Genomic DNA, 22,691 nt, shown 5'->3' with positions numbered 1-22,691 from the left:
AGTATAATCACCCATTTTAAAACGGTTAGCTTTCAATAACTTTGACTCACGTGATGACTAGCATGGATCGCCATGTGATCTCGCATGACTCGCTTGCTCGCACATTGTCCTCACTCTTGACTCTTGAGTCTCTTGAGTGAGGCTCCAGCAGTTGGCTAAGTAGCCTGACTTCTGGCTGTTATACACAATTGTTTGGGGTTTAGGGTTAGGGTCTCAACCAACTGAGCCACCGCGTTGCACCGGTGCACTCGTAAACAACCCAGGGCTGCGTTCCATCCCGTCCCAGTCTTCGCCCCGTTGGTTGTAGATTTCTTACATGTATATTAAATCACGTTTCAGTGATACTTTTCACTTTCTTCGGTTATATTTTACATGGAAATCATTGCATCCAGTTTTAACATTTCACAGATGCCACCTCTTACGGCAGTCTGGCTGTAAAAAAAGTCTTCAATGTGCCGTGAACATTTCGTTTGTGCCGTGACGAATTTTTTTCTTGCTGTCACTTGATGTCAAAGCAATCATGTTAGGGAAGTACGCGAGAGATTCAACAAGGACTCAGTTTCCTAAATTTATTGCCACCACTGTCTTGCTGCTAGCTCTCGTAGCACTCCATGGAGTTTTGGAAAAACTTCAACCAGAAACAATCGGAGAAATGTCTTCACTTAACGCCAGAGGTCTTTTCAGCAGTTATCACAGCAATCGAAAGCTGTTGCAGCATAACTTCCGGATGATTAATAGTCTGCAAGTAAATTTATCAAGTCCACAAGTTGCCCATGCTAAGAAGAATAAGGTAAATCGGGGTTTGGATGAAGAGATTTAAAAGTACTGCCAAGGGATAGAAAGCGGGATCGAGATCGATTTTCCTCAAAGTGAAAATACATGTATTGCGAGAATTTCAACCTATGAGAAATTCCGAAAACGAAAGGGTGATTGAAGTGGTTTTTGGAAATATTATTCAGAAGGAGCCATATGATTGATACGACACGTATCCGGCGATGTATGCAAGAAGGAAGATCCAATTTTGTTGCTTTTAGGCTGGGATGCCTGTGATTGTACCCTGCAAGCAGAGTCTCTTTCGATCTTCCTAGATAAGTCGGGAAGAGGAAAGTAGACTCTGCTTGCAGCCTCCACATTTCGTATTGAGCATACGTTAAAATTTAAATGTCTTAGGTGTCAGTCACGCGTGACCAGTCGGGATATTTTCCAACAACTCTGGCAAACACACGACAATCAAGGAATCATTTCATCGGTAACTCAAGATAGTCCATACTCTTAAAATGCCATTTCCTTTTTTTACTGAAAAATTTATAGGTTTCTGTCAGACTAGTTTCTGTAACCAACACACACAGGAAAAACTCATGGGAATTGTGATTCTAATAGTTAAAATTGCCACGCTGTTGTAAATTTCAAAATATTGATGACGCGTGGCGATTGATCATGCGCAAAAATTAAAAAACAGGTTTGACAAGTCGAAACTGGACTGACTCATCCAATTCTTTGGATGAGCGGCAAATCAAAGAATGTGGAGGCGGCAAGCAGAGTCTACTCTCCTCTTCCCGAATTATCTAGGAAGATCGAAAGAGACTCTGCTCACAGGGTACTGTGATTGCAGTACGAAAAAGGTTTTAACTGATTAGAGTGCCAGCTCAGCAGTAACAAGTTTGTTACTATGCCAGAGGCAACCATATGCATAATCAATATTCATTTCAGACAGATTCTGCTCTCTGGACAAGGAAAGGAAATAATGCCAGAAAGGTTTAGTGGAGCTTTTGTGAGGTGTTCTTTCATGCAACATAGTTCATCTGTGGGCTGCGATCCTAATTTCGTGACTGTCTATGAATGATATGGTGCCACCTCCATTAAACAGCAAGCCATGTTCACCCGTTAATCCTGTGAAAGTTGATCCATTCTGTGAAACAATCAGAGTTGAGAAGATTCCAGCACCCTGACCAAGTTCCAAAACATCTTGTTAACTTGACTGAAATGTGTCAATCTCTTTCAGCCTTAGACTTTGAGTTTAACTATGTAATTGCATGCATCTGTTCATATATTTTTTTAAAGACTTCTAGTACTGATAATAATTTGGCATTCAAACACTTTTACTTTTGTCAGACCTGTCACCATGTCTGCCAAATTCTTATTAAAGTGCAAATATTATTATTATTATTATTATATTAAATAAGTTGTGTGTTGACTGCAAGCAACTAAAAACTCAGTGGTTTAATAATTTAAAAAAGAATGTTTATCCACTTTATTCTCCAGTTTTGTTTATATTACCATTAGGAATGTGCTGAGGTGCGGGATATTAAAAGCTCTGCAAATTGCTGCGATTTTGTCAAGTCAACAAACAGTTGTTTGATGGATGATGGATTCATTCAGTATGTTCAAGTTCCATACTGTTCATTTCCAACTGCTCTTTCTTTGGCTTTTGTGTTATTGGTATGTTAGCATGTTGTCATACAACAAATTTAAAAAAAGATTTTTTTTGAAGCTTTGGTGACACTAAAAGTGTAAAAAATGTCAACTGATATCTCCCTGGCGGAACATCTTTTGAGCTCAGTTAATGGTCCTGCCATCCTTAGGAAAGAGCTTTAAAATGTCCATTTTGCTTAATGGCTGGTTAGCACAGTGGTTACTGAGCTCTTGTCAGTTTCACCAATATGTTTCAGCTCCATTCCTGGACTCAGTATCATACACATATAGTACTTAGAGTGATTTTTCCTTAAGGTGGCTGGAACCAGTTTCACCACTTTTAAGAGACCTTCTTATTAGAAGTACCGGTAATTAACAATCTGAGATAGAACTGTCAGCAAAGTTTTAAAAAAATCACAGGAACTGATTCAGAGCTACCTTAAATTTCTGAACAAGTTAAGGTAGCTCTGAATTGACTCCCATGATATTCTTTAAAACTTTGCTGGTAGTTCTATCTCAGATTGCTAATTACTATAATTCTACAATAAAAAATGAGATCAGGGACAGCAAGTTCTTTTTTGAGATATAAGCAAGTAAAGACAAAATATGAGAGCTTTCATGTTGCCATGGTAATCTATTACGTCACAATAGTCGGTGCATTTTGTTAAGCAATAATAATATTATTGGTGTTTTATATGGTACCATAACATTGCTGTTACAGGATACAGTATAGTAGTTATAACTTTCTAATAAGGTCTCTTAAAGGCCCACCTTCAACCGACAGGCATTGCGTGCCTCGGAACAATTTTCATATGTGAAAATTCCACCCGAATCCGAGATTCATCCAATTAGATCGCTGCCATAAGAAATACGAATTTCCATAACAAAAACAAATGGTCGAAAAGCCTGTCGGTTAAAGGTGGGCCTTTAAAAGTTGTGAAACTGGTTCCAGCCACCTTACGCTACATGAGCTTGACAAGAGTTTGCACTTTATGACTAGAAGGTCAAACATGTATACTGGAGTCTTACTGGTCTCTGACTTTTTTCATTATCTATTATAGGTTTTGTGGCTTGTGTTCCTTTTCATAACTCTGGGTCTAACTGCAGATGACTAGTAAGTTAAAAAAAGTTTGGAATATCATAATTTTAACTATTTGGTACATGTATTGTTTTGGTTGTTACAGTGTTTCAGTGTCTTGTAAACTATTGATTTGATGCAGTTTTGACTTGATGGTTTTATATTTTATTATAATTATTATAATAGTACTAATTCAGCCACAAAAGTTGCAGCAAACCTTACCATTCTACTTTATTCAAGGCCCATGCTAAAACACTAGGAATATAGTAATTGTATTTGTGTATAAATATGTTAATGTTATTTTCTTTTAGATTTTTGTTTTACAAGTGCTATAATTTCAATATTTCTTATCCATTTCTTTTTTATAGCTTTTGTCCTTCTCTGACAGTGATCTCAAAGACACTTCGTCTTAGTGACAATGTTGCTGTATCCTTTGATTTAGTATACCGTATATATGATATTCACTATTGTAGCTCTAGTGGGCAAAGTCCATTGGTGAGGTGCTCTCATGGATGGGAGCACTGGGTCATGGGCTTGAAACGATTAACACTAAGTGGTGAACAAACTTAAAACATTGTCACATAAGGAGTTCCAGATTCTAAATTATTATTGTTATCGGTAAATATGGAAGAAACAGAACATCACTGAGTTGCCTGGTGTGATGGCAATTTTCTTGGTTGCAGGAAGGCAACTCGACGTTTAACTATATGTAGTGAAAAATTACCACCACGAATGGTATCCTGAGGAAACGATCACCACATTTATTTCAGACATCATAATTGTAAGCAGTTTCAAAGAAGCCCCCAATAGGGACTTAAACCAATTACCAATTAGGTCATCAAGGTTCAAGTCCTGTTCAAACCTGTTCTTTTCCTTCCTTTGTAACAGGCAAGTACGAAGGTCGGACCGTATCAACTCGGATCGACGTAAAAGGAAAAATTATAAGACCTCAAGAAATCACCCTAGCCCTAATCTTTAAGCTAACCTTGGTAAAGTAGGGGCAATCTCCGAATAGTTTTAGCTTACAGAGCCCTTTTTGCTTGATCTGAGTTGACTTTTGACTTGTACTTGCCCCTTTGTAACTACTTTAGTTGCATCCATTTATCTACTGTCAATGATGTTTCACTCAGAATGTCAGTATTCATATCTGCATTTCAAATATGTGATCATAAAATTATATCTTTATCAAACCACCTAGGGTGCATGCTGCAGATGAAGAAATTTCAACTCAATAACAGGGACACTAAATCTAATTGAAAATTCCTTGACTAAAGTGTAAACTAAGGGAGTTACATTTTTAGCATTGGGTAATGGTGCCCCTGACATTTTTAGTGCTTTGGCAGCTTTAACTCAAAGTACCGGTAACAATACAAATGGAATACAACTTGGAATACAGGCCTTGTTTGGTAAGGCATGAAGGAATTTTTTGATAATTTAACATTATATTATCATTTTAGGCTTTGAGTGTTAAACTAAACATTCAGAATTTTCACTTTAAATGAAGAAAGCATTTCAATTTTTGAAAAAAAAATAACCGTTTCAGTCCTGAGGGGGCCTGTGGCGTCGATGATTAAAATTGTCTGGTGTGTTATTCTTACCTCCCAAAGACCATCCCCTAATGTCCTCGTTCGTGGGAGGTGGACAACAGTGGAGTAGGGGACTGCCTGTCAGGGTGAAGTACAGTGGGACTTAGCTCCCAGGGCCGTTACGGTAGCTGTGAAGACCTGGCAGGAACTCTGAACAAGCTGGCAAATAGGGGCTATGGCAAGTCTGCAGAGGGCTAGTCACCCTCTCGGACTCAATCTACTGACTACAGAAACTGAAACGGAAACTTTACAGTGGGATATGGTGGGTCACCAGAGGGAGGATCATTCGTGGGATGGTGGCATGACGCTTGCTGACCAAAACCAACGGGAAGTCCATGAGCCGAAACCCTCTCTTCTGGGACCTAAATCCATTTCCAGGGTTGGCTGTTGGAATGTACGGACGATGTATGAATGCGGAAAAGCTGCGCAGGTGGCCAACGAAATGAAGCAAAATAGAGTTGATATCTTGGGGGTGTGCGAAAGTAGATGGACGGGAAATGGCAGAGTGGTACTAGCTGATGGAACAACTATTTTATATTCGGGCCAACAAGATGGACAACATCAAGGCGGCGTGGCTCTCATGTTAAATAGATTAGCTGCAAAGGCACTCCTGGAATGGAAACCAGTGAGCGAGGGGATAGTCCCTGCTAGGTTCTATTCCAAGTACAGCAAACTCACAGTCATTCAATGCTATTCACCTACAAATGAAGCAGATGAGGTTGACAAGCTTAATTTCTATGAACAATTACAGTCAGAGGTGGCAGTAACACCAACGCATGACGTCCTGATGGTGATAGGAGATCTAAATGCCAAAGTTGGAAGAGACAACATCGGAAGAGAGGACCACATGGGAAAACATGGCTCTGGAGAAATGAATGAGAATGGTGAGCTCTTTGCAGACTTCCGTGGCTTAAATGGCTTGGTTATTGTGGGTACCATCTTTCCTCACAAAGAGATTCATAAAACCACATGGACTTCCCCAGACAAAAGGACTAAAAATCAGATAGATCATATTACCTTTAACAGCAGATGGAGAACCTCCCTCCTCGAGACTAGGGTGTTTCGGGGTGCAGATATTGGAAGCGACCACATGCAAGTGGTTGGCAGACTGCGGTTGAAACTTAGGAAAGTAGCCAAAAGTCTGTAAGGAGAAAATTAGATCTTGATAAGCTAAAAGTCTCAGCAACCCAGAGAGAGTTCAGCTTGAGGCTACAGAATAGGTTCGAGGTTCTGGCAGAAATGGAAATTCAGGAGGAAGAAACTGGGGTGGAAGACATCTGGCAAAGAGTTAAGAATATATATATGGAAACAGGAAAGGTAGTTTTGGGATATCCAAATATGAAAAGGAAAGAGTGGATCTCAGCTGATACATGGGCTCTAGCTGAAGAAAGAAAAGAGTTAAAGAAACAGCTGTTAAGCAATATCCACCACAATCCAGCCGAGGATCCTCAGCAACAATACCGAGCTAAAGATAGAGCTGTAAAGAAAAGCGCTCGCCAAGACAAGAGAAACTACATTGAGAATAAAGCGGGAGAAGCAGAAGAAGCAGCAAAGATAAATGATAGCTGAAAGTTGTATAACATCACAAGAGGTCTTTCAGGTAAAACCCAGCAAAGCTCTGCAACTATTAAAGATCTTAATGGCAACGTTCTAACGACAGTTGAAGACCAGCTAAAGCGGTGGGCTGAACACTTTAGTAGTACACTTAACAGAGATGATCCACACAACCCACCTCGCCTTGAGACTAACATACCTGAATTAGATATAAATTCAGATGCCATTACTAGAAATGAAGTTCACGAGGCAATCCAGCTGTTGAAGAACAACAAAGCCCCTGGTTATGATGACATACCGGCAGAACTGCTAAAAGCAGACATTGAAACAGCCACAGAAGTACTCTTCATCTTGTTTGAGCACATATGGCAAGGAGAACAGCTTCCGGATGACTGGCACAAAGGCCTCATCGTTAAAATTCCTAAGAAAGGCGATGCCACTGAATGTAACAACTGGAGGGGAATTACTCTTCTATCGGTGGTGAGAATTCAGCAGGCAATGGACAAGCAGTTACGGAAGGAGCACGCCGGCTTTCGTAAAGGAAGGTCGTGTACCGAACAGATTTTCACTTTGAGGAATATAGTGGAACAATGCATGGAATGGCAGGCATCCCTGCACCTGAATTTCATTTACTTCGAAAAAGCTTTTGACAGTGTGCATCGGGACACCCTATGGAAACTCTTAGGGCTTTATGGCATCCCACAAAAGATCATCAGAATGATACAAGCTTTGTACAGAGATTTCACATGTAGCGTTCTCCATGAAGGCAATCTTCCATCATGGTTTGCCGTGGAAACCGGGGTTAAGCAAGGATGCATGCTGTCACCTCTATTGTTTTTGATTGCCCTAGACTGGGTGATGAAAGAAACAACAAGTCACCAACGTACTGGGATTAGATGGAAATTGACAACTGTATTGGAAGACCTGGACTATGCGGATGACATCTGCCTTTTATCCAGATCTGGATCTCACCTAAGCGAGAAAACAGCAAGATTAAACAATAATGTGCGTAAAGTCGGACTTAAGATCAATACAAAAAAGACCAAATGGATGAGCACTGGATCTAAAAGGAACTGCCAAATCAGAATAGACGGGCATGAGGTAGAGAAAATCGACCAGTTCTCTTACCTTGGCAGCATGATTGATGTGCAGGGCGGCGCTGATGCAGATGTGAAAACACGTATTGGTAAAGCCAGACATGCATTTACATCGCTGAAACCAATTTGGAGTTCTAAAAGGATTTCTCTTAAGACCAAACTAAGACTCTTTAATTCAAACATAAAGACAGTGCTTCTTTATGGCTCTGAAAGCTGGAAAACGACTCAGGAAATAGTTAAAAAGCTGAGGGTCTTATACTAGGCATAAGGTGGCCACAAAAGGTATCCAACCTGGAAGTGCGAAACATCTGTAAACAAGAGGACATTATGGTGGACATAACCCACAGGAAATGGACATGGATTGGGCATGTATTAAGAAAGGACTCTGGCGATGTTGCTAAAGAAAGTTTGTTCTGGACACCAGAGGGGAAAAGACAATGGGGAAGGCCAAGAATAACTTGGCGAAGGTCAGCGGAGAAAGAACTCAAGTCCATGCACCTGACCTGGAGTGAAATTCGAAAGGTGGCACAAGACCGCTCCCGCTGGAGAGAGACTGTAGAGGCCTTGTGCGTCCCATGGCGCAAAAAGGACTGATGATGTGTTATTCTTGGGACTGAAAGGGTAAAGAGACTTCTAATGGTGTGCCATAAATGTCATATTTACATCATACATCCTCCTTTATGAAATATCCCTTGTACTACATGTAACATCAGGTCAGCGGTTGCACCACGCACGTGGTGTGGGGAATAAAGTTGTGTTGTGTAGATCCGCCATCTTGTGTGTGTTGTTCCTTTGTTATAACACTTCATGGTGTCAGAATCGGGATGGAACACCTGAAACCGCCTGAGCCTCTGCTATTGAGTGCGGCGACAAATAAAGCCGAAGCATGGAGACGCTGGAAAATGTCCTGGGATCTCTACAAAGTTGCGAGCGGACTCGACCAAGAAGAGGAAAAGATTCAAGTTGCCACGCTGCTTCGTGTGCTAGGAAAAGAATGTGTGGAGATTTTTTCAAATTTTGTTTGGACTTCCGAGGGAGTTCGGGATAAAATTGTGGCCGTAGAAGAGATCTTCAACTCTCATTGTGCTCTGTTGACCTCAAGGCACTTCAACCGCTTTCTGTTTATCGAACGAAAACAACACGAGGGAGAAACAGTCGACGAATTTTGTAGCGACTTGAAAACTCTAGCTAAGAACTGCGACCTTGGTGATAAAGAAGATTCGTGGATTACGTCTATGTTCGTGCTGGGCCTCAAAGATCCACATTCAAAGGAAAGGCTTATGGAGAGAGAACAGAGCTTAGAGAAAACATTACAAGCTGCTCGTATTGTCGAAACAAGCAAACAGCACATGAAGAGCTTAAAAGAAGAGAACAGCAGAGTTAAGAATGTGAATGTAGTGGGCAGAAAAGGTCAGAAGTCCCAATGGGGAACGCCTTGTGGGAATTGTGGTATTCGGCATGCACCATCTTCTTGTCCTGCTGTAGGTATGCGCTGTCACAAGTGTAGGAAAATGAACCATTTTTCAAGGATGTGTCGTGGCCCAGAGGGGCAAAAGAAGTAGGTAAATACTCTTGATGATTGTGCCTCTGACACTGAGGTTATGTTTATTGGGGCAGTTAGTGCAGAAAACAAGGACTGGGTCGAAACTGTCAGTTTTGGAAACGTCCAAATTAGATACTGGGGCCCAGTGCAATGTCTTACCTAAAGCTGCTTATGACAAGATCACGACAAAACCTTGCAATCCTCCTCTGCAAAGTTAGAGAGTTACACCAAAACGCGCATTAAATCTGTTGGGAAGTGTGAGTTGCCTTGTTGGGTGCGTGGAGAAGAGTATCAAGTTTGTTTTCAAGTTGTTGATGGAAATTATGTGCCCCTCTTGGGTAGGGAAACATGTGAGAAGATGCATCTTATCCAGCGCATTAATGCCGTTAAAGATAACAGCATTCTAGATGAGTTCCCTGAAGTATTCCAAGGACTTGGGTGTCTCCCTGGCAAGTACCACATTAATATGAACCCCTTGGTTCCTCCTGTAGTGCACCCACCCAGGCAAGTTCCCCACTCGAAGCGAGAGCCATTGAAGAAGGAACTGGGCAGAATGGTGGAGGCTGGAATCCTAGAGAAAGTACCCTTGAATGAACCAGCTGATTGGGTTAGCAGTCTTGTTTGTGTTGATAAACCGGATGGGTCTATTCGTGTGTGCTTAGACCCAAAAGATCTCAATGTGGCCATTAAAAGAGAACACTACCCATTACTGTTAGTCGATGACATTACAGCAAATTGTACAGGAGCCACAGTGTTTTCAACTTTGGATGCAGAAAAGGCATTCTACCAAATCCAGTTAGATGAGGAGAGCAGTAAACTCCTGACATTGAATACCCCCTTTGGAAGGTATCGATACTTGAGGATGCCAATGGGAATTAAATCTGCACCAGAGGTTTACCAACAGAGAATGGAGCAAGTTTTTGAAGGGCTACCAGGTGTGAAGGTCATTATGGATGACATAATCATACATGGCCGCAATACGGCAGAACATGACACGCGGTTGAGAGCTGTAACCTTTGATTAAAGAAGTCAAAGTGTCATATCCAGCAGAATGAAGTAAAGTTCCATGGCCATGTGTTCTCCAAGCATGGTTTGAGGACAGATCCGGAAAAGGTTAGAGCTATAGTTGAGATGCCAAGACCGACAGACAAGGCTGGTGTCCAAAGGCTGTTGGGGATGGTCAGCTACGTCAGTAAGTTTATCCCAAACCTGTCAGACCTTACCACACCGTTGAGACAGTTACTACACCAGGATGTTCTGTGGCATTGGGAAAAACAGCAGGAAACCAGTTTCAAAGCAATCCAAGAATCGCTTACCCTTGCTCCAGTGTTAGGATATTATGATGCACAGAAAGTCTTGACGTTGCAAGTTGATGCTAGTTCCACCGGTCTTGGTGCTGCATTGATTCAGGGAAACCAACCAGTAGGTTATGCCTCAAAGGCGCTTACACCCACACAGCAAAATTATGCTCAGATTGAAAAAGAACTTTTGGCTGTGGTATTTGGTTGTGCCAAATTTGCAGAGTATATTGTGGGCCATGGTGTTACAGTTGAATTGGATCATAAGCCTTTGGAGGCCATCATGAAAAAGCCGCTACACGTAGCACCCTTGCGCCTGCAACGGATGCTGGTCCAGCTCCAACGCTTTCCAGGAATCACTGTAGTGTACAAGCGTGGGGAAAGCCTACACTTAGCAGATGCTCTATGACGAGCCCATTTAGAAGAGTACCTGACAAATGCTGAGCAGTTAGACATCAACTTAGTAGAGCATGTTATCTCAGACCAACAGTTGGCCAAGTTCGTTGAAGCAACCAAGGAAGATGAGATCCTGTCCGAACTTCAACGGCCAGATTCCAGAGGTCAAGTCCCCTTCAATGCACAGGAATTCTGGAACTACAGAGATGAATTATCGGTAGCACATGGACTTATCGTAAAGGGGCAAAAGATCGTTGTCCCTCGCAGTTTGAGAGGGACTTCATGAGGGACACCTTGGAATCAACAAGACAATAGCAAGAGCATGTGAAGTATTATTCTGGCCTGAGATGACAGTGGATCTGACAGAGAAGATTAAGAACTGTCCAGTATGTTTAGAAAATAGACCAAGTCAGCAGCCTGAACCACTGAGGTCACACGAGATCCCACCACTACCCTGGGCTAAGGTTGGCACAGACATCCTACACAAGAATAGTCGAAACTACCTTGTTACTATTGATTATTACTCCAAGTGGCCAGAACTAACTTTACTTCCTTCCATGACCAGCACTGGGGTAAATTACTGCACTCTGGTCTCAGTTCGCAAGGTATGGTGTGCCCTCAGTGGTAGTTTCGGACAATGGTCCATGTTACAGTTCTGCAGAGTTTAAAAAGTTTTCGGAGGACTGGGGCTTTCATCATGTCACGTCGAGTCCAGGGTACCCCCAGTCAAGTGGTCAGTCGGAGAGAACAGTCCAAACAGTTAAGTCAATGCTTGAGAAAGCTGACGACCCATACAAAGCCCTCCTTTCATATCGGAATACTCCTTTGGATGAAGTCAACTTGTCACCCTCGCAAATATTAATGGGAAGGCGTTTGAGAACCCAAATTCCAATGACCAGAGAAATGTTAAAGCCCCAACTTTATGATCCTGAAGAAGTCTTGCCTAAGTTAAAAGAAAGGCAAAGAAAGCAGAAGCTGCAGCATGACAAAACAGCGAAGGAACTGCCACCACTGATGAATGGCGAGTTTGTAAGAGTTCGAGAAGGCAACAAGTGGAAGCCTGCTAAAGTTGCGGAGATTCTTCCGTTACCTAGATCCTACAAGGTTGAAACAGAGCGGGGAGAGTACCGAAGAAATCGTCGCCATTTGCTAAGAACTGAAGAGCCCAAGGCATCAGAGTTTGCATGCACAGCCCCATCTAATGAAGACCTAACAGACACTGAAGTTGAGATGTCTGGTGCAGGAGCCCTGCATAATCCTAGGTTAACACCAGTCAAAATGTCTATGGCTACTACCACATGGTCCGGTAGGACAGTTAGAGAACCTCCAAGGTTCAAAGACAATGTCAAATTTTAGCCACAGTGGGAACAGTTTGTAACATGTCACAAAGTCTTGTGTTCAATTTAGAAACAGAAACACTACTCCAGTGGTCATGTTGTCTGAAGTTTTGCATTGCCACTGTTTGTAAATTCTGTAATTTTTTCAGTTGTGTTTCCTTTGTTTACTTGATGTAACATCAGGTCAGCGGTTGCACCACGCACGTGGTGTGGGGAATAAAGTTGTGTTGTGTAGATCCGCCATCTTGTGTGTGTTGTTCCTTTGTTATAACACTTCACTACATACTAAAACATTTATATTATTTCTGTCTCAATAATTTTAGGCGCTGGCATGTTTGTCACAACAGTGGTCGTTGGTGTTATATCCTTTGTTTCAACTGTCACTGTAGCATCACGACCATTCATCAGAGATGTGTTGTTCTATCTTGGAGCTGTCTCATGGGTTTTTCTTACTTTGTACAAAGAGAACATAAATGTTGGAGAAGCGATAGGTATAATCATGATCATTAGTTGTTAGGACAGTCAGACATTGTGTACTGTTCAACTCCCTGAATAGAGGCAGTTGGCAAAACCCGGACTGGACCGGATGGGATCAGATTGACAAAACTCGGCCCGGATCAGTAACAAAATCCCCGTCAAAAGTAGATGGTCACCAAACAACATGCTGAAGAGAGGAGAAGTCGAATTCTGTGCTTTTCTCTCTTGTGAAGTCGTCTCCTCATTTATTGAAATGTCTTTTTTTCCAGAGGTGATTACAAATTCTGAAGCGGAATTATGACATACGATGTGACAAATTGTCATCAATAAGCAAATTGACTGCATACACAACGGTTGTCTTCTTCAAACATGAAAATTGACAATAACTTTTTACTTTACACCGGTCCCTGACAATTGCACAATATCCTGATTTAGCAACAGAAAGGGAATGTCAGTTGACAAAAGGACAGCTCGCAGAATAGTTAGGATTCTACTCTAATGTGACCTAATATGAATATTTTTGCTGCGCGTGCCATCGTCAACTAACATTCCTGTTCTGTTGCTAAATCAGGCTATTGTGCAATTAGAAGGGACTGGGGTAAAGTAAAGAATTGTTGTCAGTTTTCTTGTTTGAAAAAGAAGACCGTTGTGTACGCAGTCAATTCACTTATTGATGTCAATTTGCTTGGAAAAAAACATTTCGATGAGTCTCAATAAGTGAGGAGACGACTATACCAGAGAGAAAGGCACAGAATTCGAGCACTTTGTCTGGTGTTATTGATCCTGTCTGAGTTTTGTCAATCCGATTCGGTACGATCCAGGTTTTGGCAATGGCCCTTAACAGATGAAATTGCATTTCAGAGCGGCATGACTATTCTGGGATTGAGGGGTAGGGGGTGGTGGGGAACCGTAGCTGAAACAATCCAAACCATGGTAATGGTAATGTAACATCACAACCATTTATAAAACCTTTACAAAAATGCTGACCTTAGGCCTCAACATTATCTTAAGCATAGTTTGTAGGCCTAAGGTTTCAATTTTTGTAAAGGTTTGGGTTGCTTCAGCTGTGGTACCCTTCACCCCCTACCCATCACCCCTCACCCCTAGCCCCACCCCCTACCCCCCACCCCTGGAATATTCATGGGGTTTCAAAGTGTCAAATTAACAAAGAGGGAACATTAGGCCATCTTTTTACTTATTACAGCTTTCCTCACCTTTGACACTTACAAATACATCTTTTGATGGGTTTCTCAGTAATAAATGCTGCTTTTATCTCAATTCTACAGTCAGCATTTGGCCAAAATTAATTTGAACAAATATCAAAGGTCATGTGAGAGCTGATGCCATGTTTTACTTAACCTTTGACGATAGTGAAAATTGATGATGACGTGTTAAGGAACCTCTTTTTAAGTTCAAGGTGACCACATGGTTAAAATTTCCTGCCAACCTGCAACTAATCTGTTTCTCAATGTCACACTCCCCAGGTTTTATTGCATTTTATGTAGCATACATATTGGTGGTAATTGTTGGCCACTTAATTTACCAACGATGGAAAAGAAGGCTAGCAGTTATGGGTGTGTATGATTTATTATTTCGATAAAACATCCTGTTATGACCACATCTTGCAAGTCACTTTGGGAGGAGTCAGGACAGCTTAGCAGTTATCAACAGTGTCTTTGACCTCTGGGACCCGAGTTCAACCCTTGGCCCTGAGGTCATATGTGGGCTGAGTTTCTGGAGATTTCAATCTGACTATAAGGGTTTTTCACCAGGTAGTCTGGTTTTCCTCCCTCATCAAAATCAACTTTCAATATACGGCTACGGACGGATACCCTCAATAGAGATAAATTCTGGTATCCTTCCCTTTCATTGCATTGAATGAACAAAGTTGAATTAAATTTTTGTAAAAAGTCATCACCTACTCCCAACATCTTGGTTGTCACCGAACAGAGGTTTGAATGCATTAGAAAGGTTCTTTGGAATATTAACCTTAATTTGTGGTTTCTGCTTTTGTAATCATTAACAACCTTAGTTATTTTGTAGAAAAATGTTTTTGTTGTCCTGCATAATATCCTTTAAATATCTATTTGTGATCATTATCATCTTTTTTTGTGTTAACTTGTTAGTATTGTATTTATGTTTAATTTTAATAGGAAAGCTATTGGAATCTCGCCGCATTGAAAGAAGGATGATAAATTCAACAAAAGGAAGTGAGGAGGATGACAGGATAACAGGCCTTAGCACACCATCAAGTACATTTCACATAGCAGTATAAAATCATGAAAAAACAATGCAGTGATGACCTCTTGGCTGTAATAAGACTCCTTTGTAATGGCTTACAGATCACTTAAATGGCTTACAAAACTCTGACAGTTTTCTTTGCAACTGAAAAGCTTAAAATCTCTGAGAAATCCGTCTTAATGCTATGCAGGTGTTTCAATTTCACACCTTTTGTTATGGATGAAAAAAGGTCAGTTGAAAAATCCTCAATCCAAGATTTGAGTTTCAACTTTGCAAAGAAAATAAGTTATAATAAGTAATTAAAATGTTGAAAAAATTTAAGTTTGCTAATCAGCTGTCAACACATCTTGAATAAGGAAGAGAACGGATTTCTATTTTATTTATTATAGCAGTTTTCGGACAATTATATTCAATTTTACCCATTAAAAGTTTGATCCTGGAATCTTACACAGTTTATTGGATTGCGCTCTTCTCAAAATCTTGTCTGTTTTGGATTCTACTATGAATTTCTAATGACTCAGCCCTTTGGGCTGGATTCAACCTAATTGACATTTCTGAATGATCATCCTGAGGACAACAATCTTTTTTTAAGGTGAAAGCATTCCTCTTTTGATTAGTCAAAATGAGGTCAGTGGATGGAGAAAATTCCTTCAAGCTCTAAAACCCATTGACAGGGAAGAATGGTATAGAAGCACATTGCCTTGGAAGTGCTTTCTTATTGTTAAGGTAGGTTTATTTTTTATGAACATTGTTCATTCCCATGCATTTCAAGTCATGTGCATGATGTTGGGTATTATATTCTAGTCTTGCAGTTGAATCCTTATTTAAATCTCACAGTGAGTTGTGTGGGTTTTTTCTCCAACTCCAAACCAAATTCAGCTGAAAGAAAAATATTACCTTTTATTCTTTCTTCACAATCATATAATTTGCCTTTCTTGTTGTGTGGCCATGATCAAACAGAAAATGAAATGTTGAAGATTAATAAATATTACTCAGGGTTCTCCCAAGTTTTCAGCGCAACAGGTATGGCACCTTTTCAAACCGGTAAAGCAATTTGTTAATGTTGGATGTTCTGCAAAGGATAAGCGACTTCTGAGCGTTTGCAGGCGGTAATAAGTGCTCTTACAAGCGGTAAATTTTACGGGTTACCGCCTGATAAGGAGAACCCTGATTACTGGATTGTTTTTTTGGTTTCTCTTCAATCAGATTCCTGCTTTGTTTTTCCTGAATCTTACCATTCCCGTTGTTGACTATGACAAAGAGAATCATAACTGGAACAAATGGCTGACTGTCGTTCAGTGCTTTACAATGCCTGTCTTTTGTGTCTTTGCAACTAAAGGTTTGTCAAATATAATCAAAGACTATTTTTCCACTGATGAAAGTCTGCAATTCTTGAGTAGGTTGTGCTTATTCTTGCATGGGGTAGTGCTTTTTCAAGACCTTTCCCAGGTGCCAGTAACAGACTTGGCCTTGCAAAGGGAAATTTGAAGAAGAGCAAGCCAGACCTTACATTTTAATTAACCGAATGTTCATGAAGTTTTGTTTGAAAAAAGCAAATATCCCATTCTAAAGCTGCTTGTTTCAAATAGAGGCCACATTGGTTTTTAGAGGTTTGGTGTAGCTTTTATGTGTGTAGAACTTTTTTAGAAAGCTAAATTCTCTACAATATTCCTGTTCTTCTTGGAAGAAAGGTCTTAACGTTTGGTTTTTCTTAGTTTCCAACGTTCTGATTGGTGGACAGTTTCCTGTGTGGGCACTGGCACTTTGTGCAGGACTTATTTTTGCTCTTATTGTTGCCATGGGAACGAGAAGTGACATCCGGCCAAAAGGTCACTTTGTGAGTATCTTCTACTTTTGGTACGGAATTTCACTTTTCTTGGATAGTTCACTTCAGTTGAACCTGCCATTCCTTAAGGACGGCGCCTACTAATTCAAAGGTATTTTTGCACGGTTTATGAATATGTGGGAAAAGCAGATCTTAACAAGTGTTATTGAAATCCAAAAAGAAAAGTGGGGGCAACCACACATTTTTCTAAGATAATTAATCAACAATGTTTGTAAAATGCTATAAAATACAAGTAAGTAGGGTATGGTCGTTTTTTCCAAATTGAAGCTTATCTCTGAAAAATGCATGGTTACCCCCAACTTTCGGCTTTTTCTCTGCATAGTTTGAACCAGCGCAAAAATATCCCTGCATTACTAAGCACCGTCAATAGGAACCCGAGTGTGTCGGGATGCGCAGAATGTACGCGCAATAACAGTTAAGTACACCCCGTGCTTAATTTCCCTAAGGGCCGATTTACACGATACGATTTTGTCGCATGGGACAAGCTCACGACAGGCCTACGACATGACTTACGATTGTCGCAGCGTTTTAAAACATCTTTTTAAATGCTACGACATTTTTTCTGATGTACACAACAATTGTAAATCATGTCGTGGGCCTGTCGTAAGCCGTTGTCGCATGCGACAAAGTCGTACCGTGTAAATCGGCCCTAATGTACCCTTAATGGAAGTACAAATCTGAGGGTTTCAGTAGCTGCTTTCTAAGGGCCGATTTACACCGTACGATTTTTGTCGCATGCGACAACGGCTTACGACAGGCCCACGCCATGATTTACGATTCTTGTGTACGTGAGAAAAAATGTCGTAGCATTTTAAAACATGTTTAATTCTGCGGCAATCGTAAGTCATGTCGTAGGCCTGACGTGAGCTTGTCGCATGCGACAAAAATCGCACCGTGTAAATCGGCCCTAAGGAAACTGGTGCTGAGTCTGTAAGTGAATGAAGGGCAGAAATAAAGTTGCATTAAATGAAGTCATAAAACCGAGTAAATTAACCACCATACGGAGTTAGTAAGCTGATGTTTCATTGTTCAGTTTCTGTTTTGTCTTACAGTTGCTTGCTTACTTGGCATTTGTGGTTTCAGTAATCTGGATCTACACTACAGCAAATGAAATTGTTAACTTACTACAGGTACTTCTAGACCTTGCGTATTAAAAAACTGAATTTACTGTGAGGTATTTACCGTATCCAAACATAGAGACATATATGCATGTAGACATTTTTCAGAGTGTTTTGTCTTTTTACAGATGTTTGGGATCGTGTTTGGTTTGAGTAATGCTATTCTTGGATTGACGTTACTTGCTTGGGGTAATAGCATTGGTGGTAAGTCTTCTGTTTTGTTTACTTCCATTCATGAGATCTAAACTTAAATATCGCGATAGACTTAACGTTCAGGCTTTACTGACATTACTGTGTTTAGTAAATGATGGATGAAGTCTAATCTTCTTCCAACATATAAAGTTCTCAAGTAAAGCTATGATCTTCGCAGTTATGAGCGCAATTTTTGCAATTGCGTTGAGAAGCCTGAAAAATTCAGGACTTCAACGGGGTTTGAACCCGTGACCTCGCGATTCCGGTGCGACGCTCTAACCAACTGAGCTATGAAGCCACTGACGTTGGGAGCTGGTCATTTGTGGGTTCTAATGGTCCCGTGAGGAATGAATGAATGATGAAATGGTATATGAAATGAATCATATATGAACTGCGGATATGAAATCAAGTAAAGCTATGATCTTCGCAGTTATGAGCGCAATTTTTGCAATTGCGTTGAGAAGCCTGAAAAATTCAGGACTTCAACGGGGTTTGAACCCGTGACCTCGCGATTCCGGTGCGACGCTCTAACCAACTGAGCTATGAAGCCACTGACGTTGGGAGCTGGTCATTTGTGGGTTCATATATGATTCATTTCATATACCATTTCATCATTCATTCATTCCTCACGGGACCATTAGAACCCACAAATGACCAGCTCCCAACGTCAGTGGCTTCATAGCTCAGTTGGTTAGAGCGTCGCACCGGAATCGAGAGGTCACGGGTTCAAACCGCGTTGAAGTCCTGAATTTTTCAGGCTTCTCAACGCAATTGCAAAAATTGCGCTCATAACTGCGAAGATCATAGCTTTACTTGATTTCATATCCGCAGTTCATATATGATTCATTTCATATACCGTTTCATCATTCATTCATTCCTCACGGGACCATTACAACCCACAAATGACCAGCTCCCAACGTCAGTGGCTTCATAGCTCAGTTGGTTAGAGCGTCGCACCGGAATCGCGAGGTCACGGGTTCAAACCCCGTTGAAGTCCTGAATTTTTCAGGCTTCTCAACGCAATTGCAAAAATTGCGCTCATAACTGCGAAGATCATAGCTTTACTTGATTTCATATCCGCAGTTCATATATGATTCATTTCATATACCATTTCATCATATAAAGTTCTATCATTCATTTGCTACTGAAGGAGAGTATTCAGTTTTAATTCTAAATCCCCGATCTTTTCCAGATTTGGTTTCTAACTCAGCTATGGCAAGGCAGGGATTTTCTCCGATGGCGGTGTCAGCCTGTTTTGGAGGGCCTATGCTTAGTATCTTTTCAGTGTACATATGTCATGTTCAGCTGGGTAACTCAGTGCAAACTGTTAGCCCAGATAGCTCCTAAAAAAAACAGTTTTTTTACTAAACTGTACATTCTAACTACTCGGCTACTATTCCAAGAGTTAACGCTGAGTTAAAGCACTAACTTTGTAGAATCCCAAACCTTTTTACGGAGAAAGCATGCAAGACATAATATTGTATATGTTTACATGAAGGGACTAAGATCCCGGGAAACCGAATATTCATCGTTACATGGAGAGGAAGAAAGTTCAATTAGGGCTCAGGTCAAGTGCGACATCGTCTATGTAAACTTGACACAGGAAAGATATCTAGTATGTTTTACGAGACATCTGGTTTGTCTCTTTCTACTGGGCAAACCTGCCCAGAGGGAAGGAGCACGAACAGGACTCGAGGTCCTATGCGAGGTGCTCCACCTTACCCTATCCAGACCAGAAAGACCAGACCACAACACCGGGAACTACATGCCCTACTCTTTACGACAAGTGTGCGGGTTCTTTTACGTCCCACAGGATTATGAACATTGAAGGGTTGTGAGACGGGACCTCCGGCTTATCGTCCTTATCCGAGAAGACTAGAGAGTCTAACCATTTGCAGATTTAATTACAAAGGCAGCACTTTCTCCTCAGTTATTTAAAGACCCTGTGTGATGGTCCGGCCGGAGTTGAACTCACGACCTCCCGCGTGACAGCCCGGTGCTCAACCAACTGAGCCACCGGTGTATGTTCATGTTCCTCCTAGATTTCTTCCTAGTACCATGGTCCTCTTCCAGTCCCTTCAGAATTTTAGAATACTTTCCTTGACGCTTGTAAGATATGCTTTTAGGTATTGGTATATCATGCACAATACAGACCATTTCAGGTGGCAGTCCATTATCTGTAAGTAGCGAGCTTACGCAACTGGACGGCTGGAAGACTTAGAACGGCAGAATGACGAAAAAATGTCATGCAAAAAGAAACTGCACTCTATAAATTCATTGCCATTACCATTTTTGAGTGCAATTTGGAATAAATGAGAACGAATAAGTTTTTTTTAAGACAAACGATTTGTAGTCTTTGAAAATATTTTACGAGTTCTTATTTTTTCAAAATTGCACGATCAAAATCATATGATTACTTTTTAATTATAGGCATTAAAAAGATCGTCTATCCTAATGAAGCAGAAGCAACGCACATGTATCACATATTATTATTATATGACTAGCCCGTGAGCGGGCAAAATGAACCAAATCCCGCGCTGTGATTGGCTACCCGAGCGGGCAAAATGGAGCTATGGTGCCCGCTCGGGATTACTCGCTTGGACCCGCATGATCAAAGATCATTTTTTGGTGTTTTATCCCATATGATAAATCCTTTGACCATGCTTGTTCAGTCAAGATGGCTGGATATTGGCCTCGTTCTTTTTTTGCGTGTTTATGGACCTCGACTTCGTCATGATCCATAAACACGAAAAAAAAAAAGGAACGAGGCCAATATCCAGCCATCTTGACTGAACAAGCTTGGCCAGTAACCCATATATCACGCAAAACTTGCGCCATGCGGGGCTAGCATTTGATTTGCTATCTTTGGCTTTCTTTAATCATTGACCAATTAGGATGCCTGGTTTATTACGTCTTTTTGCGCTGAATTACCAACCTCGTTCCCAGGGTGTCTCTTCTCTGCCTCCCTTGACAGACAAGAGAGACCTGCACTGTGTCACCTGAAAATGCATTTCTCTTAGCCACTCAAAAATTAAATGACATAATAGGGGAATAATAAAATGGAATATGAAAAGACCATAGTCTGCGCCCCAGTGCAGAGGATTGCATGCAACCTATACTGCTTTTGATGATGTTTTTGTATGGCGCGCACGTGTAGTATTTCGCTACCTCCGAAAAAGGAGTTGATCTAAAACAACAGCGCATGCCATTTCGTTTTCTCGCTGAAGTTCTTTCACTTAAATTGTTTAACGGCTGGTGTTTTTTTAATTCTTTCAGTTACATCAGAAATACCACCAGTACCAGATCTCCGCGGGCTTTCTCGCCGCCAGTCTCTGTTCTTCCGCTATCATCATCCCAGTCATTGGATTCAAAGTCCCTCGGATTTACGGCGTTTATCTTATACTCTTGTACATTTGTTACCTAGCCACGTCTATATGGGCTGAGATCAAACATGTATGATGATTTCTAACTTTGTTACAGTGGGCACGAAGATACAGGGCAAAGGAAAGTTTTATTTCCCATTACATAATAACCAGCAGGTTTAGCATTGTCACGAATGTCCCTGGATGCAATGCGCAGAAAAGACTTTAAAAGTGCTTTCTTATTTATTTCATTAAAGTTAAACCGAAATATTGTATTTATCAAATAACATTAATTTTGGTATAATTGCGACAATTTTGTCTGGCATAATGGTATGCAATAATTTATAGTATATATTTCGTAAGTAAATTTTTTTAACGAGCAAATAGGTCCTGTCGTTTTTACACCGAAATTGTTTGATATTTTGTAAGTAGGTTCGATTCCCGGACCGGCTGGGAACCTGTGGGTTTAGGCCACTCTGGTCTTCTAACAGTTACCCTTCTGATGAAACGTAGAGTATCACGGTATTGCGCATGTTCTAGCCGTATCGAACGTCATCGTTTATAAGCCAATCGGAAGCGACGTTATAATTCGTGCGGGAAATTCCACTTCCGCGTGAAAATTTCGCTCAGCCTTAGCTCATTAGTGAGCGTTTAATAATCGAGAGATTTTCACACGTATGTGTGAATTTCCCGCAGGAATTATAACGTCGCTTCCGATTGGCTCATAAATGATGACATTCGTTATAGCTAGAACATGCGCAATACCGTGATTTAAAGTAAAATGGGCAAATGAGGGATGGAAAAGTAAACAAGAGATATCGCAGTGTATTCAGGTAGTAACCGATATTTTTCTATACAGAAATCTACTCCAATTTTTAATGAAATCGTTTGTATGAAAAATTAAAATAAAAAAAACCCAAAAGATTAATTAAATAACGAGTTTAAAACTTATTTGTGTTGCGAGATTTTGGGAAATAAGGTCATCGTGTACTTCACACAGTATTTTTCTTGTTTGTTGCGAGCGCCAAAGGAGCCCAACAATGTCGGGTTTCTTATACCAACTTGACTTTTTTTTCGTCATTTGCCTGTACCTCTACTGAACTAAAAGGAGGACGTATAATTGCTAGCGTTTGTAAACGCTCGTTTTCGAAGCC

The 22,691-nt window shown here is 40.8% G+C and overlaps 2 protein-coding genes across 3 annotated transcripts; both read left to right on the top strand.

Annotated features, from left to right (window-relative positions):
- The first annotated feature begins 337 nt into the window (after positions 1 to 337).
- On the top strand, positions 338 to 22,488 carry LOC137975370 (mitochondrial sodium/calcium exchanger protein-like). 2 transcript variants are annotated; one of them, XM_068822477.1, is made up of 16 exons: positions 338 to 790; positions 2,284 to 2,439; positions 3,474 to 3,526; positions 3,859 to 3,916; positions 4,776 to 4,896; positions 12,625 to 12,792; positions 14,263 to 14,352; positions 14,932 to 15,030; positions 15,612 to 15,745; positions 16,226 to 16,358; positions 16,735 to 16,856; positions 17,918 to 17,995; positions 18,112 to 18,187; positions 19,368 to 19,448; positions 20,290 to 20,354; positions 21,452 to 21,915. In XM_068822477.1, the coding sequence occupies exons 1-16, from the start codon at positions 521 to 523 to the stop codon at positions 21,632 to 21,634; spliced, it is 1,887 nt and encodes a 628-aa protein (XP_068678578.1). In that variant the 5' UTR covers positions 338 to 520; the 3' UTR covers positions 21,635 to 21,915. The 2 variants fall into 2 exon arrangements, with proteins under 2 accessions (XP_068678578.1, XP_068678580.1); XM_068822479.1 differs by having other exon boundaries at positions 384 to 790; positions 14,932 to 14,988; positions 21,452 to 22,488.
- On the top strand, positions 5,120 to 6,342 carry LOC137975371 (craniofacial development protein 2-like). The gene has a single exon (XM_068822480.1). The coding sequence runs from the start codon at positions 5,252 to 5,254 to the stop codon at positions 6,221 to 6,223; it is 972 nt and encodes a 323-aa protein (XP_068678581.1). The 5' UTR covers positions 5,120 to 5,251; the 3' UTR covers positions 6,224 to 6,342.
- Positions 22,489 to 22,691: the final 203 nt, after the last annotated feature.

The sequence above is a fragment of the Montipora foliosa genome, chromosome 11 (genome assembly GCF_036669935.1).
Source record: "Montipora foliosa isolate CH-2021 chromosome 11, ASM3666993v2, whole genome shotgun sequence".
NCBI lineage: Eukaryota > Metazoa > Cnidaria > Anthozoa > Scleractinia > Acroporidae > Montipora > Montipora foliosa.
Note: the sequence above shows the minus strand (reverse complement) of the source record. Positions and strands in the feature narration are given on the sequence as shown.

Bases quoted from the DNA above. Each gene is read 5' to 3' on its own strand.
- LOC137975370 (XM_068822477.1), top strand. From the start codon at position 521: ATGTTAGGGAAGTACGCGAGAGATTCAACAAGGACTCAGTTTCCTAAA. The intron at 791-2,283 runs GTAAATCGGGGT...TATTACCATTAG, and splicing joins CCCATGCTAAGAAGAATAAG to GAATGTGCTGAGGTGCGGGA. The intron at 4,897-12,624 runs GTAAGGCATGAA...CAATAATTTTAG, and splicing joins TGGAATACAGGCCTTGTTTG to GCGCTGGCATGTTTGTCACA.
- LOC137975371 (XM_068822480.1), top strand. From the start codon at position 5,252: ATGGCAAGTCTGCAGAGGGCTAGTCACCCTCTCGGACTCAATCTACTG.